Source organism: Pteropus medius, unplaced genomic scaffold (assembly GCF_902729225.1).
Source record: "Pteropus medius unplaced genomic scaffold, Ma_sr-lr_union100, whole genome shotgun sequence".
NCBI classification, from domain to species: domain Eukaryota; kingdom Metazoa; phylum Chordata; class Mammalia; order Chiroptera; family Pteropodidae; genus Pteropus; species Pteropus medius.
In genome coordinates, this window is record NW_024352784.1 from 6,397,439 (window position 1) to 6,413,408 (window position 15,970).

Sequence of the window (15,970 nt, forward strand, 5' to 3'; positions counted from 1 at the left end):
GTCTTCAGAGAATTTCCTGTAACCCCCAAAATGGTGGGCTAATGAATAAGTCATACAGGCAGTTGACAGTCCAGCATGTGGTGAAACATAGTTGTTACCATGAGAGTGGCAGGAAAGAAGTAAGTTCTAGTCTTGGTGACAACTCTTCAGATCCTTAAATGTGTCCATTCTTCTCTTTAACAAAGGTGTCTACTTTGTGCTTGGCACTGAGGACAGAAAGAGAAATTAGACTGCTCTTGCCTGGAGAAGCAGGCTGTGTGCTCTAAGACACTGTCTTGAACGAGGAAATCAATCAGGTGGCTAAGTCCCAAAGAGCAAGTCCCTAAAGGACAAAGGAGCATGGTGCATTCTAGGAACAGAAAGAAGACAAGTGGGGAGTACTGGAGATTAGAGAAATGATCCCAAGGTGAACCTGGAGAGATTGTACAAGGTGAAGGCAGGGGGAGGGACACAGCCTGGCAACTATAGCAACAGGTAATATTTGTGTGGTATTCACTATGTGCCAGGCACTCTTCTAGATGTTTTACATGCATTCACTCCTTTAATTTTCTCAATAACCTATGAAGTTAATAATTGTGATTATTATCTTATGAGCCATAGGAAGTCATTGAATGGTGTCAAGCAGGGAAAAGAGATCAGATTTATGTATGAGAATTTTCCCTCTGGCTCTGGTGTGGAGCACTAAAGGGGATCAGAGTGGTTGCTGGGAGACTCATCAGGAGGCCTCCATAGTAGTGGTCTGGGACTAGATGTGAGGAGCTTGGACTTGATGGGTGGCTGTGGGGTTGGAGACAAGTAGGCATATCTGAGAGTTATTCAGGGAGAGAGTTGACAGAACTGCTTAGCTCTTTCTCAGCACTCAGCTCAGGTATCCAACAAACCTCCACTACTCCAGGCTTGCCCACATCTTCCTTCTAATAGCCCTGATCTTACCCAATACCAGATACTAGGTCGATCTTCCAAGAAGCAAATCACAGAAAGCCAGCTGCCCTAATGAATAGTTTCTCAGACCAACACTTTGCCAAATGGCTAATAAGCCAGAAACTAATTCACCAAAAGCCAAATTATTCAAAATTTTCTTGTTTCTTTTAAAAATTGTTATGTAATTTACAGCAGTTGGTATTAGATGGGATAGGTTTTTAATTGGTTGTATTAATACTAAGTAGGTAAAAAAGAATACTTATAAAATATGCATAAGGTATAAAAAACAATGATACAATGAAACTCTTGCGCCCAAAACCAGTCTTTAGAAATGACTATTACCGTTACCTTGGAATCTCCCTGAGGGTCCCTCCTTCATCCCATCACCTTCTCTCCCACCCCAGAGATAATCACACTCCTAAAATTTCTGTTTTTCTCCCTTGTTTTTCTTTAGAGTTAGATATTTGTATCCTCAAAGAGTTTTTTTTAGCTTTGCTTATTTTTGAAATTTAAATAAAAGGATTAGAGTATATGATTTTTTTCTGTGACTTAGTTTTTTAATTCAACATTTTGTTCTTTAGATTCATTCATATGGATGAATAGAGTTCTAATTCATTCATTTTCCTGACTATACAGTATTCTTTTTCTGTCAATACATTATAATTTATTTATCCATTAAGTTGAGGGACACTTAAGATAGTTCCAGGGTTTTTCCAACACACACGGTGCTGCTAGGAACACTCTTGGATATATCTCCTAGGACATATATGATACTGAATTGATTTAATTTATTTCTTACAATGTATATTTAGCCTCATAGATAAATTAACTGAAGTTCAGAAAATTTTCGTGAGTAAATATATGAGGCTAATAAGAAGTGCAAGACTTTAATGCATTGACTCTCCCCACGTCATGAAGTAATCTCTCAGCAGATAAATCCACCATCTGACCCATTCCCTAAGCAAAGAGTTCCTCACTGGACACCTACCCTGCATGCATCTCCTCTCCCCTTCTCTCAGAATCTGTTCCTCACAGCACCCACCAGTCCCTCCCTCTCAGTCTCATTCCTCCCTGTCCCCTTCTTCTCCATCCCTAAAACCCACCATTGTGCATGTTTCAAAATGATGCTGACCATCCATTGAATTGAACCAAGAGTCAAGGACCTTAACTCCCACTCACCACTGCTCTCCACCTTCCCTCGCCAGGGAGTCTTCATTTTCCTTCTGAGCACCACAGATCTGTCCTACTCTGATGACATTGACTGCTCTGCCTAGGATGCATATCCTTCACCCAGATGGGAACTCTTTGAGCAACTGTCTGGGTTATTCATGTCTATTTCCCCAGCAGTTTTAGAGAACTTCTCTAGTGGTATTTAGAACCTTAGCTTAATGTATAAAGAACCTATTTCATTCTTCTTTATCTCCCCAGGGCCCAGCTCAGGGCCTTGCACAGAGCAAGCAAAAAATATTTAATGATCACTTTTCACTCAAACCACTTCCCATGCCCTGCTTGGGTTAATTTCAGTTAATGTTTACTGATCTGCTTTAAAGTACCAAATACTGTGCCAAGCTTGCACTCCTGCCCTGGGCAAGTGAAACCACTCCCTCCATCTCATCTCTCCAGGTTCAAGCCGAGGGCCTACTCTGTGCTGTGCAGTTTCCTTCAGACACATCTTAAAATTCTAACCCCTAATGACAAGCACTGACATTCTCATAGTTCTTTTAAGGTTAAACAGCACTGTCAGACCCATTTGATGTGTCCAACCACTCATTGCCACAAGTGTCATCATCTTCATTTTGCAAGTAGAAAACCAAGGTCCAGAGTTATCAAGTGATTCACCTTGGTCCACACAGAAAGTCTCCAGAATTAAATCCAACTTTTAACTAACTTGAGAGCCCTTGTCTTCTACTCCATTAAGCCATCTCTCCCATGAAGCTTTTATCAAGGCAATGGACGTTGACAAGGTAGCATGGTATATCAGGGAAAGATGTCAGCTTGGGGTGAGTTATCCTTTGAGTTTGAATTTGAGTTTGAGCTCCATTACTTAGTAACTGTATAACCTTAATCAAATCACCAACTTCCCTAACCCTGAGGGCTTCATCTGCAAATGGGGCGGTAACACCTACCTCACAAAATTATAAGAATTAAATGTGTGTAAATTGCCATACATGTAGTCAGGGCTCAGCAAATGTTGGTCAGTTAGCTGGACCCACTATGCCAGTCTGGTTCAGTGTTTCTCAAGACCTGGTTCCTGGACCACCTTTCTCACAATGATCCAGATTGCTAGTTTAGCATGCAGATTCCTGGGCCCTCAGATAGTCTGATTCAGTAGGTTTCCAGAGGAACATAACAAGCGGTGATTCTGACATTCTCATAAGTTTGAGAGCCACTGATCTTGATGGTGAGGAAGTCAAGTAAACAGATGACTACAATCCAGAATAATGAGTTACAGTGGCAGGTCTGGGAAAAATCTGGATGAAGCCTGGGCTTATCTGAGAGCTGAAAAATAAGAAAAAGTTAGCCAAAGAAGCAGGAAGAATAGGGGAGATTCAAGTTGAAGAAAAAATGTTCACCAAACCCCAGCAGTGAGAAAAGTGACTCTTTTCAGGAAGAGTATTTTAAGGTAGCCTGGTGTGAGTAGAGTGTGGAATACAGCAAAGAGGCCTGAGAGGTGGACAGGGGCCATGTCACAAAGGGCCTTTTTGGTTATGCCAAGCAGTTTGGACTTTATCCTACAGGTGATTGAAAAATCACTGAAATTTGTTTATGTTTAGAGGAGGCTGTTGATAGTTTCAGATCTAAGGAAGAGCCCTGTGGCAGCAACAGTGTAAAAAACAAGTTGTGTAACTGGAACAGGGTAAGAGTTTCCTCTGGGCTATAAGATAGGCTACAGGCAATGATAACCTGGACTGAGACAATGGCAGTGAGAGAAGGAAAGAAGTAGAAAGGTAGAAGTGTCCGGGGAGTAAGATAACTGATTGGATATAGCTGGATGAGGATAGGGAGGAGTCGAGGCTTCTTTCTTAAGCAAACTGGGTCAATGGTTGTGAATTTCACTGTTGTAAAAAATGACTGGAAGAGAAACCAGCATGGAGGGAAAATGATGAGATCACTTTAAGGTATACTGAAGTTGAGATCCTTATGAAATATACAAGTAGAACTGTCTTGAAGACAGTTGGGAATGCAGGTCTATGGGATATCCTGCTAGTTGCTCACTCAATGCCTCTTACCCTTCTTCTTTCCTAACAGAAGCCAACTTGGGGACAATGATGTGCCCAGTTACAATAACCACCCTTCTGGACTCTCTTACAATCTTCCCAGACTCTGGTTGGTCATGAGACCCAGTTCTGACCAGTAAACTCTATGTGGACATCATTGTTTTCCTGATAATAATGAACAGACCCTTGCCCTTCTTCCTTCTTCCTGCCTAAACAATGTTATGATGCTTAGACAAGATATAGTCATTTTGTGACCTTGAGGATGAAGAGCTTATGCTAATGGAGAAAAAGCAGAAAGACAGAAGGATTCTGGCATTTGGAGCTGTTTTAGGGCTCTGGGCTGTCTACCATCTGAGAAAAATAAACTTTAATTTAGTTAAGCCACTGGGATTGGTTTTCTGTCACCTGCAGCAAAACATGATCCTAATTGATTCAGGAACCAAAGCTCTGGAGACAGATCTGGGTTAGAGATAGAGATTTGGGTCAACATCTAGATGGTAACTGACAGCATTTCGGTGGATATGAGAAAAACAGACACCAATGTAAGCAATTCTTACTAGTTAAAGGACAGAAAGGGCTCGGTTTGCAGCCAACGTTGAACGGAGAAATTCCTATCTGCAGTGCAAGTGTCTTTAGGTTTCTTTTTATTATTGATGTTCCCATAACTTCATTCAGAACAAAACAACCAACTTAGGACTATTAAATTACTATTCAATCCCATGAACTTTATTTTGTGACAACTTTCCAGGTGCTTAACCAAGGGCTTATGACTATGGTCATATGTGTGTTAACTTACCTCCCAAAGTGTGGTGTGTTTGGGGCTCAGGAGCTAATGTGGTAAACCTCAGCTCCCCTCTCCTTTCCATGAAGCAGGTGCCCCTGGAGTTCCTTCCAGAAAGGCTGGTGTGAGGACTTCCCAGGACCTATGTTGCAATTTAACATGACCGTCCTATTTTTTTATATTATATATTTTTATTTTTTTCCTTTCAACTGCTTTTAATATATACTTTTTCTTGTTTTATTTTTAAATTACAGTTGATATACAATATTATATTAGTTTCAGGTGTACAACATAGTGATTAGACATTTATATAACATGCGAAATGATCACCCAATAAATTAAGTACCTGTCTGACACCATACATAGTTATTGCAATATTATTGACTGTATTCTATATGCTGTATTTTATATCCCCATGACTGTCCTATCTCTTGCCAAGAGTATATGCCTGGCAATTTTCCTGATTCCTCTCTTCTCCCCATCCTGCTCCTTATGAAAAAAAAATATCCCCAAACCAAAAATCTACTTTCTCTAATACATGGAAACGTGTTATTTCCTTTCTTGGACAACGTATCTCATGTGGAAAAGATGGATTACAATAAAAACAGTTTTCAATAGGAATCTGATTGAAAGCTTCCAAAACTTGGGTTCTCATTTGTTAGTTAAAAAATAAACATAGGCATTGGAAATAACCTAAATACCGAGTAGTAGAAGAATAGTAACAGTTCAACCATTTAGAACATTTTGTGTACAATTAAAAATACACAGTTTAATGGGTTTTTTTTTTTGTTGCTTATTCACAGAGTTGAGCAACCATTACCACAATCTAATTTTAAATTTCATCATTCCAAAAGAGACCATCTACCCATTAGCAGTCACTCTCACTCTATCTCTCAGCCAACCACTAATTAACTTTCCATCTCAGCAGACTTACCTATTCTGGATGTTTTATATAGATGGAATCATACAATATGTACCTAGTTTGACTTCATTGATGCAGCATAACATTTTCAAGGTTCATCATGTTGTATCATGTATCACTATTTCATCTTTTGATTGCCAAATAATATTCCATTGTATGAATATTCCACATTTTATGAATTTATTCACCCATTGATGAAATTTGGTTTGTTGACATTCTTCAGCTATTATGAATAGAGCTGATATCGATATCTTTGTACAAGTTTTTGCTGATATATCTTTTCAATTCTCTTGGTATACATCTAGGAGTAGGATTGTTAGGTCATATAGAAATTTTGCTTAGCATCTTTAGAAACTGCCAAACTATTTCTCAAAGTGGCTGCATCATTTTGCATACCAGCAATTGTATGAGGGTTCCAATTTCTCCATATTTTTGTCAGTGCTTATTATTCGTCTTTTTGATTATAGCATCCTAGTATTTGTGAAGTGGCATCTCATTGTGGTTTTGATTTATTTCTTTAATGGCAAACTTGAACATCTTCTTATGTAATTATTGGCCATTTGTATATCTTCCTTGGAGAAACATCTATTTAGATGCTTTGCCCATCTTTTCATTGTGTTGTTTTTTTTATTGAAGTTGTAAGAGTTCTTTATATACTCTGAGTACAAGTCTCATTAGATATATGATTTGCAAGTATTTTCTCCCATTTTTGGGTTGTCTTTTTACTTTCTTGGTGGTATCATTTATAACAAAAATGTTTTTAGTTTTGATGAAGTCTAATTTATCTATTTTTCTTTTGTTGCCCATGCTCTTGGTATTTTATATAAGAACCCATTGCCCAACCCAAGATTACAAATATTTACTTTTATGTAAATGTCTAAGAGTTTTATAGTTTTAGTTCTTACATATAAACTATGATCCATTTTGTTAAAGTTTGTTTATTGTAGCAAGAATTAGTCTAATTTCATTGTTTTACATGTGGATATCCAGTTGTCACAGCACCATTTGTTGAAAAGACAATTCTTTCCCTATTGAATGGTCTTGGCATCCTTGTTGAAAATCAATTGACCATAAATATAAAAGTTTACTTCTGGAGTCTCTCTCAATTCTACTCCATTGATCTACATGTTTATCCTAATGCCAGTACTACACTGTCTTAATTAGCATAGCTTTTGTAGAAAGTATTGAAATAAGGAAGTGTGAATCCTCCAACTTTTTTCTTCTTTTTCAAGATAGTTTTGGCTATTGTGGGTCCCTTACATTTGCACACATTGATTTTATACTCAGGGGGGAAAGTTTTTTAGAAAAGAGAGAAAGGAAGATAGACATTGCTCAAAGAACTGTGAAATCCACTTCATGTTTTCTTTTTTTCTACTTCATGTTTTCTGAGTGATATTATGCAGTATACCTTTTCTCTTGGACAGGGGAATTTTTCTCTAAATTTTGTCCTAGTCTTAGTAGTTTTTTTTTCACTGTTGATGAACAACGTGCAGGGTACTGATCTAGCCAAGGCCTCCTCTCCTGCCTTGAACCACTTGGCTGGTGCAGGGGCTCCCACAATACACTAACTTTCAGTTTACTCCTAGCAGTGGAGTATTATCATAATCCATTGTTATGGCCTCTACACTGTTTTTATTGCAATCTCATGAGCAAATCACTTCGAGTATGTATTTCTGCATATTCGAGTATACAAATACATGTATATTTATTCATTTATAAAACATACTTATGATTATTATATATATTAAAAACATAAACACAACAGAAGTTTTATAGGATGAGATTTTAAAAAGATTAGAAATAGTTTTCTCCACACCTCAATGGCTTTTATTTGTATCTCTGGAGACTGTCCTCTTGGATCTTTTCTATTTACTTCTGTGTCTTCCCAACATTCAGTCAAGGCCCAGGTACATAGCAGAAGCTCAATGTCTGCCGTTTGAAAGAAAAATTTCAGGTATCCTACTATATCTATTAAAACACACTGCCTCTATTGCTGGGTTTTGGATCCCGTTAGTAAAGGTTCTACATCTATCATCTGCTAAGGTCACTTTGTAGAGGGGCTGTGGGCTCCTCATCTCTCCTTGTTTTCTCTTTTACATTGATTACATCTTATCTGACTTTTTTTTTTTTTTTTTTTTTTTTTAGAAAATAGCAATTGTATCATCCTTAAATATACTGTTCATTTCAAACTGCATGGTCAGGCAGAGTCCTGGGTGCAAGGACGACAAAGAATAGAAAACAAGCTTTCTAAACTGAAGTATCATGGGAGGATGTAAACAAAGGGCAAGGGATGTCTTGGGGGTGAGAGTCACGGTGGGCTTCAGGAAGCTGTATTTTGAAGGGCCAGTGGGAATTAGCCAAATGGAGAAGAAAGGAAGGTAGTCCCAGCTAAATGACAGAAGCAAAGGCAGGGAGATGGGAGTGGACCCAGCCCTTTCCAAGCTAGAGGAGTTTGGTGTAGCTGAACAGGAGGTGCAGAAGCGGTTGTACTGAGCAGGAGCTCAGTGGAGTAGTGGAGTCTTCAAGCTGGAAGTAGGAGAGGCGCTTGGTTGCCTGGAAAATTACAATTAGATGGTCGAAACCTCTGGGCTTGGAAGCCCAAAATGAAGCAGGTAAATTCTGCTTCCATGCCCTGGCTGAATTCTTTTTTAGGATCTCAAAGCCCATTTTTAATTTTTTTCTGATCCAGAATTGTTGTCCTCTCCCTTTGTTTCCAAGAGACACACTTTTAACGGAAAATCAGTGTATTTTCGGGGAGTCCTGGGAGCTGGGAAGTGTTCTGTTTCTGGTCTCCTTTGAAGCTTGTAGCCACAGAAAAACACTGAGGTGCACTTCTGCGCAGGTTTTTCAAGCCAGGTCTTGGTTGAAGGCTTCATTCCACCCCCATCCCAACTAAATCGAACCACACACACAGATGGAAGCTCAGACACTTCCTGACAGAAAACCGCCTCCAGGATATCTGGAACCCCGAACCCACAGCCACAGGCGTGTCGAGGCAAGGCAGGCAGCCCCAGTCACCGCCACGGGCCCTCCCAGATCACACCCCTTCCTGGGGAAGGAGGGGGCAGGGCAACCCCCGCGCCCTCGAGATGGGCCCTGTGCGGGAGAGGCCTGGGCGGCAGAGCGGCGCCGGTGGGCGGGGCCTCCCCTCCGGGCTTTGTTGGTGACGGCACCGGGCCCCGCCCCCCCGGGGCGGGAGGGCGGGGCGCGGAGCCAGCGCGCGAGCCGGGCCGGAACCGGCCTGGGAGCCCGCGGAGCCGAGCGCAGCCAGTAGAGCGCCTGGGCGGCGGCGGCGCGCGTGATGGCTCCGGCGGCGGACCGCGAGGGCTACTGGGGCCCCACGACCTCCACGCTGGACTGGTGCGAGGAGAACTACGCGGTGACCTGGTACATCGCCGAGTTCTGTGAGTGCGGCTCCCGGCCCCGAGCCCCGGCCTGAGGCGGGCGGGAGGGAGAAAGGGCGCTGGGCTGACGGGGAGACACCGTGTGGGGAAGGGAGAGGGTGGACCCGGCCGCCTGGGAGGCCAGGCCCGGCTGCGGGCGGTGGAGTGGGAAAGCCGCAGATGAAGGGAGCCAATAGGATCCAGTGTGTCGCTGAGGAGTGTCAGGTCTGGACAGGTTGGGTGGGGGCTTAAGACTTGGGGACGGAAAAGAAGCGGGGAGTCCCTGCTGAACCTAAGGGGAAGCTTGAGGAGCAGGGTTGGAAATAGGAATTCTACATGAAGAGCGGAGGGCAGACAGGCTGGGGCAGACTGGGAGACTGGGAGACTGGAGGACTCTGCTCTTTAGAATGAGGGCCCGGGACCTCTGCTCCTATTGTTGCTGCCACCACCTTCGCCCTAAGGGCACAGAAGGGAAAAGGTCTTGGCTTACTCTCCCTCCCTCCCCCATACGTGAAAACTCTAAAGTCTTTGTTTTCCTCTTTTTTCTGTACATATTAGACTACTTCGGTCACCTCCAGGGGATGGTTTCCAATCTCAGATCCTGACCCCTACCTTTCATCCCTCCCACCCACGATCTCTTCGTACCAGAGATCACCTACTCTTGAGTACGACTATTCAACTCTTGCCTTGCACCAAAAGTATAAGGCAGAGCACCCGGTCTGTACCGTCCTGCTTGTGCCGGGCTCCCAAGAGCAGCACAAGGGACCAAGTCCCTGCTCCACTCTGCCTCCTGTCCGACTGCCCAAAGGTTAAGGGGTCATCTGGGGACACTGTTTCCACAGATTGCACCTTCTGAGGACTTGGGGAAGAATCCTCCAGCTGCTGCCCCTAACAGGCACCACTGGCCCCCTCAGGCTTTTTTTCTGTATATTTCCCCAGACGATTATTCCTGCCAGGCGAGGAAAGCGCATGAAAAATCTGCCATTTCTTTTTTTGTTGTTTACTTTGGTCAAGTTTTGAGAACACAATGTTTGATTTTTCTTCAGATACTTGCTCCATCAAGGTACAGGTAATATTTTTTGGCTATTCGTTTAATTTGATCTGCTTTCTCAGGACACAAAGCAAATTCTTTTTAGCTAACCTTCCCATTTTTGGGTCCTTCTGCAGGCATGTGTTTGGCTTGTAAGAAAGAAGCAAGCTTTCCATGCCAGCTGCTCCTGCTTAATTCTCTTCCCAACAATTGGCTAAATTAAAAGAAGAGAACTCTTGCAGTTTTCAGGACTTTAGCAACATGTTTAAACCACTATTTAGGCTGAGATTTTTTTCCTGAATTACTAGTTTAAATTAATAATTAAAATTTTCGTGATTTTTCCTGAACCAGTTTAAGTTAATAATTTTTACTTAATAATGAAAGAATACGGGCAAAGGGTAATGTAGTGTAATTACTTGGCAGCCTAAATGTTGGCAAAGGAAGCGCTTTACCGATTTGTTGTTACACGATGTTGGCAAGCCCATACCTGGTCCAGAGGAGGTCCATGAGGGATGGGACTTAAAACCATGCTTTCTGAACTGCAAATATGTAACATGGAGAAGAAGCTTAAGGGTCTTCAAATATTGGATGGGCTGTTATATAGAATGTTAAACTTTCTGTAATTCCCTAGAATCTGGAATTAGGGCCTATGGGTGGAAACTGTAAGGGGAGAGGGTTTGCATCAGCATAAGGAAACTTTTTATCTAAAGATGTAATCTTGGAATGGGTTGGCTTGAGAGGGAGAGAGCTTTTTGTCATTGAAAGTGAAAACAGACATTGCTCAACTAACACATGAATATTTTAAGGGGAATTGTTTAGTAGAAAAAAAGTGTTGGCTTTAGTTGGCCTTTAGGTTCTTTGCAGCTTTATGGGTAGATGTCAGTAATAATGACTCTTAGTTTAGAACCAATGATTAGAATCAAAAGAGAAAACTGACAGTTAAGTCATGTGAGCTATGAGAAAGCAAGATACTACTGTTTTGGCAGATAACTCTGAGAAATGGGAAATGGCTTTAGTTCTTAATGTCCTCAGAAGAGGAAACACTGAGCAGACTGCAGGGAGGGTTTTGACATAGGAAGAGAATGAGTGAATGTCGGCCACCCTTTGAACATGTACCTTTGGAGAAAATGATCTGTAGGAAGTTGAGGTCAACTGTTCTTACCCAGTAGATGGTAATTATCTATCATATCTTGGATTAAGAGAATTTGATCTTTGAAAAACATGCTGATTAATAATGATGTTTAAAACAAATACAACTTTATCATTCTAATATTTTTATTAATGATAGAAATATTAAAGATAATGGCGATAATAGCTATATCTAAATCCTTACCGTGTATCACAGTTTACTAAGCACTTCATATATCATGTTTCTTTTGATCTTGACCATAATTTTAAAAAGAAGATATTATTATCCTCATTTCATAGATTAGGAAATTGAAGTCCTAAGAAGTAACTTATCTAAGGCTGCAAAAAGTGGTATAGGAGTAGTATTCAAGTTGAGGTCTGACTCTAGAGCTGTTATACCATGTTACTTCTATCACATTTCATTGTTTTGTCCTTTCATGCAAGGGATAAGGACAAGCATGAAATAGTATACTATCGCAAAGGGTAAATTGGATAACTATTCTAGAAACCTATCTTTCAGCATTAGTGTGTGTGTATTTTGGGTAACATTAAGATGAGTTTGGAGAATTGCATGTTCAGATATGGTAATGATTCTCAGTCAAAAGCTATCTTAACATCGCTGAAGATCATTTCAAATTCTTTTTCTGTTTGAGTAGATTGTAAGAACCAGGGGAAAGGGTAGAAGGCTTCTCTTCAGTTGTGAAATAATAAACACCTTGATGTGCCAGAAGTTATAGGTACAGGCAGTCCTCAATTTGCATCGTAGTGTGGAACACACAAATGACCATGCAAGTTAAAACCAGCAAAGCAATCTTAATGTGAAAATTTACAATTGTTCTGTGACTTTTAAAAATTCTTGTCAAACATGTAAACCCTTTTACTGTTGCTTATAAATATATAGAGAAATTTAAAAAAAAAAAGAACAGTAAAACATTTATTTGGGATACTATAGTTTAAAACATTAAAAACATTGAGAAAAAATGTTTTATTTCTTTATAAAAGAACTTATCAAGAGTAGTTTGAACAGTGTTTGACTTCTTGTCTTAAAACTTATGATATGGAATGAGTATTTTTTCTATGCCTTGGTGAATTGTCATACTCCTTTCTAAGTTTGGATAAGCCTCTAACATTTTATTCTTTGCACTTTCAATATTGTGAAAGATCTTTGAGAGTTCCTTTAATGCAGAGTTTTTTGCTGTCATCACTTCTGGTCCATCTTCATGCTCTTCTCACAACCACTTTTCTTCATTTGTGTCAATAAGTTTGCCTTCACTAAGTTTATCTGGCTGCATATCTAGAGTCTCTTGAATGGCAGCAGGGTCAACATTGTCATGGTCAGCTATTTTTTCTATAACTCTGTTTATGTATGATTGGAATTTCATTTCCAACATTGTCACTTTTTGTTTCTTTGCTGTACTTTCATCATTATTGGCTTTTCTCCTCTTGATTATTCATTTTTGTAAAATGTCACATACGTTCACCACAGGAGACAAGGAGGCAACTCAGCTACACGCTTTGCTATCTGTGCAAGAACTGATTAACAGATGTGCAGTGACTAATCACAAACAGACCTTGCCCTAATGTTTTATCCATACTTAGAAATTTAGGCAGAGAGCTATATTTTTTCTCAGCACTTTGGAGATATTATTTTATTGTGTCCTGGCTTTTATTGTTGCTGATGAGAAGTCCTCCAACAGCCGAATTATTATTGCTTTGCAGTTTATTTTGTCAAATCCACCAACACATTTTGAAAGAAGTGACTTCATTAATCCACTGATGGTTATGCGTTTCTATTTACATAGTGATTTGTGGACTGAAGATCTAGTAGCAAAGTTTGTAGTACTATATTTAATTACGCACAGTTAATATACTATGGCAACTGAAATTTGAATTGCGTTATTGGGGTATTGGTATTATTTAACTATACCGTGATAATTGAAATTTGTGCATATTAGAACCTTGCAAAGTGAAAACCACTTGTGTATTTCTAATCCTCGGAACATTCCTAGTAAGTAGGCGATGTTATTTGTAAATGAGGACACTGAGTCTTAGAGAAGTTAAATAACCTGCCCAGCATCATACAGCTATTAAGTGGCAGAAATGGTATTCAAATATAGATCTGACAGCTCTCTCTACCAAGACATACTGTCTCTAGAAAGTGGAATTTTAAGAAATAGTACCTAACGGGAAGTGGAAGGGAATTCTGTACTTTAATTATGGCCTTAGAGGAGAATAACCCAGTTAAAATTTTTTCAGAATGTTTTGTTTATTCGCAAATACTTATTGAACACCGTTTTTGTTGTTGACTCAGAATACAAAACTGTATGAAGGCTGTTTATCTGTTCAAGATACCTAACAGTAAGTTCAAATTAGCATTTCCTACTTTCAAGGGAAATGCATTCCTAAAAATATTTTTGAAAGAAGAATGTCCAAGAATTGACGTATTATGAAAGAGGGTTTATTTATCAGAAAGCTAAAAAATATTTTTAAATGCCTAATTATGGCTTTTATAGGGGCTACTTCATACTTCAGTCTGAGAGGGTAGTAACCTGGTTAGTAAAACTTTTATAGATGGGGATAATGGATGGTAACTTTGGGTAGAACCATCTAGCCATCTCCCTTTTGTTCTTGAGCTAGGTAGCTGTCATCGTGGCTTCTCACAGGTTTACTGCGCCTCTTCCCATCCTGTTCACAGGAATTGGGCAGAAGGAGTGTAGGGCAACCTTCAATCTTTAGCTCTTTAATATGAGATTCACTTAGATGGGGTAAAGGGGTCTTTAGTTCCTTGGCACTGCAGCGCAAGACCACAGAGGCTTTAACCAGTTGCTTCTGCCACACACATGTGCCACTCAAAGCATCTAGCTGCTTGTAGCTCATTGCTGCCTTCCTTTTCCTTTCCTTTTTCTCAGACCCCTTTCCCCTATCTTCTCTATAGCCTCAGGTGAGCATATTTCAGGGTTCTTTTGGTCCTGGGGTCCCATGGGTTGGCAGAGGAGACATCCTGTTACCTTAAGGAAGACAGTCTTTTTTCTAAGGGTTATTGACAGGCACGCAGCACTGCCTCTGACTTACAGCTCAGAAGTACCATAAGTCAACTAAAGAATGAAGGCCAAATGAAGGGCCACATTCAGTGTACAAAAGGGTTTAGATTTAATATATACAAATCAGAAACTGCCAATAAATAGTTTCAGGTGCTGTGATGGACAGACATATGTATGTGGTACATTGGGATGCAAGGAAAGTATACTTATTAAAAACTTAAAGCATAAAGGCTTTAGAGCGTTAGTGCTGGAAGAACTGCCAAACCATTTATTGTGGAAAAATACGAACTTTACCATCTTAACTATTTTTAAGTGTACAGTTCAGTAGTGTTAAGTACGTTCACTACTTAACATTATTGTGCATCCAGTCTTTAGAACTCTTCATCTTGCAGAACTGAAACTCTACATCTATTAAACAATTCCCCATTCCCTCTCATCCTCAGACCCTGGCAACCACTCTTCTTTTTGTCTCTGAATTTGACTACTCTAGGGGTCTCATATAAGTGGAATTATACAGTAGTTGTCTTTGTGACTGGCTTATTTCACTTAGCATAATGTCCTTGTGGTTCATCCATGTTGTAGCATGTGTTAGAATTTCCTTCTGTTTAAGGGCTGAATAATATTTCATTGTTTGTATATACCACATTTTGCTTACCCATTCCTTCGCTGATGGACACATGAATTGTTTCCACCTCTTGGCTATTGTGAATAATGCTGCCATGACATGAGTGTACAGCTATCTCTTTGAGACCCAAAAATGGAATTGCTCGATGATATGGTAACGTAGCAGCTATTTTAACTTTTTCATTAGGAAGAAGCCTTTTATTTTCTTTCTTGGGCCCCATAAATTTATTATTATTCTTGTAACATTATTCTGCATAAATCGTAATTATTATTCACCCCCATTTTAACTGATGAAAGGCACATGTAACTGTCAAAAGAGATCTAGTCACTGTCACCACACTTTATTGATCCATATGAGATCCATTCACTGATTACCTTAATGTACTGATATAATTTTAGTCCAGAGCAGAACAGCATAATCTCAGTGCATCCTTATTGTGGTTAATGTGATTTTTGAAATATTAAAAATAGCCAATAAAAGTAATAATAGCTAACATTATGGGGTACTTAATGTGCAAAGTTCTATGTGTATATGATCTCATAAGAACCCTTGTAATCTTTATAGCAGTGATTTTGAGTTAGATTCTGTAAGTAGTCCTGTTTTGTAGATGTAGAAATTTAGAACATGGGAGGTTAAGTAATTTGTGCAGTTTTCCACTTTGTAATTGGAAAAGCTAGGATTTGAACTTACACAGTGTGACTCGAGCGCATATTCTCTTTCCTCTCTTTTTTACTTTTAAAATTCACTTTTTAAGGTATAATTTACTTAACAATAATATGCACCCATTAAGTGTATAGTTTGAAAAGTTTTGACAGGTATATACATCTGTGCAACTACCGTCCCAATCAAGATGTAGACTGTGTCTATCTCCCTGAAAGTTACCCAGCAGAGCACTCATTTGTAACCATGTTGATCTCTGAG

General features: G+C 39.8%; 1 protein-coding gene across 2 annotated transcripts in view; it reads left to right on the forward strand.

Annotated features, from left to right (window-relative positions):
* The first annotated feature begins 9,065 nt into the window (after positions 1 to 9,065).
* Positions 9,066 to 15,970, forward strand: part of ACER3 (alkaline ceramidase 3) — a 108,117-nt gene continuing 101,212 nt past the window's right edge. Inside the window, exon 1 of one of the 2 annotated variants that reach the window (XM_039848117.1) lies at positions 9,066 to 9,246. In XM_039848117.1, the coding sequence (XP_039704051.1) occupies positions 9,144 to 9,246 (103 nt within the window). In that variant the 5' untranslated portion in view covers positions 9,066 to 9,143. The remainder of the gene's footprint in view (positions 9,247 to 15,970) is intronic. The other variant, XM_039848118.1, reaches the window with a different exon arrangement.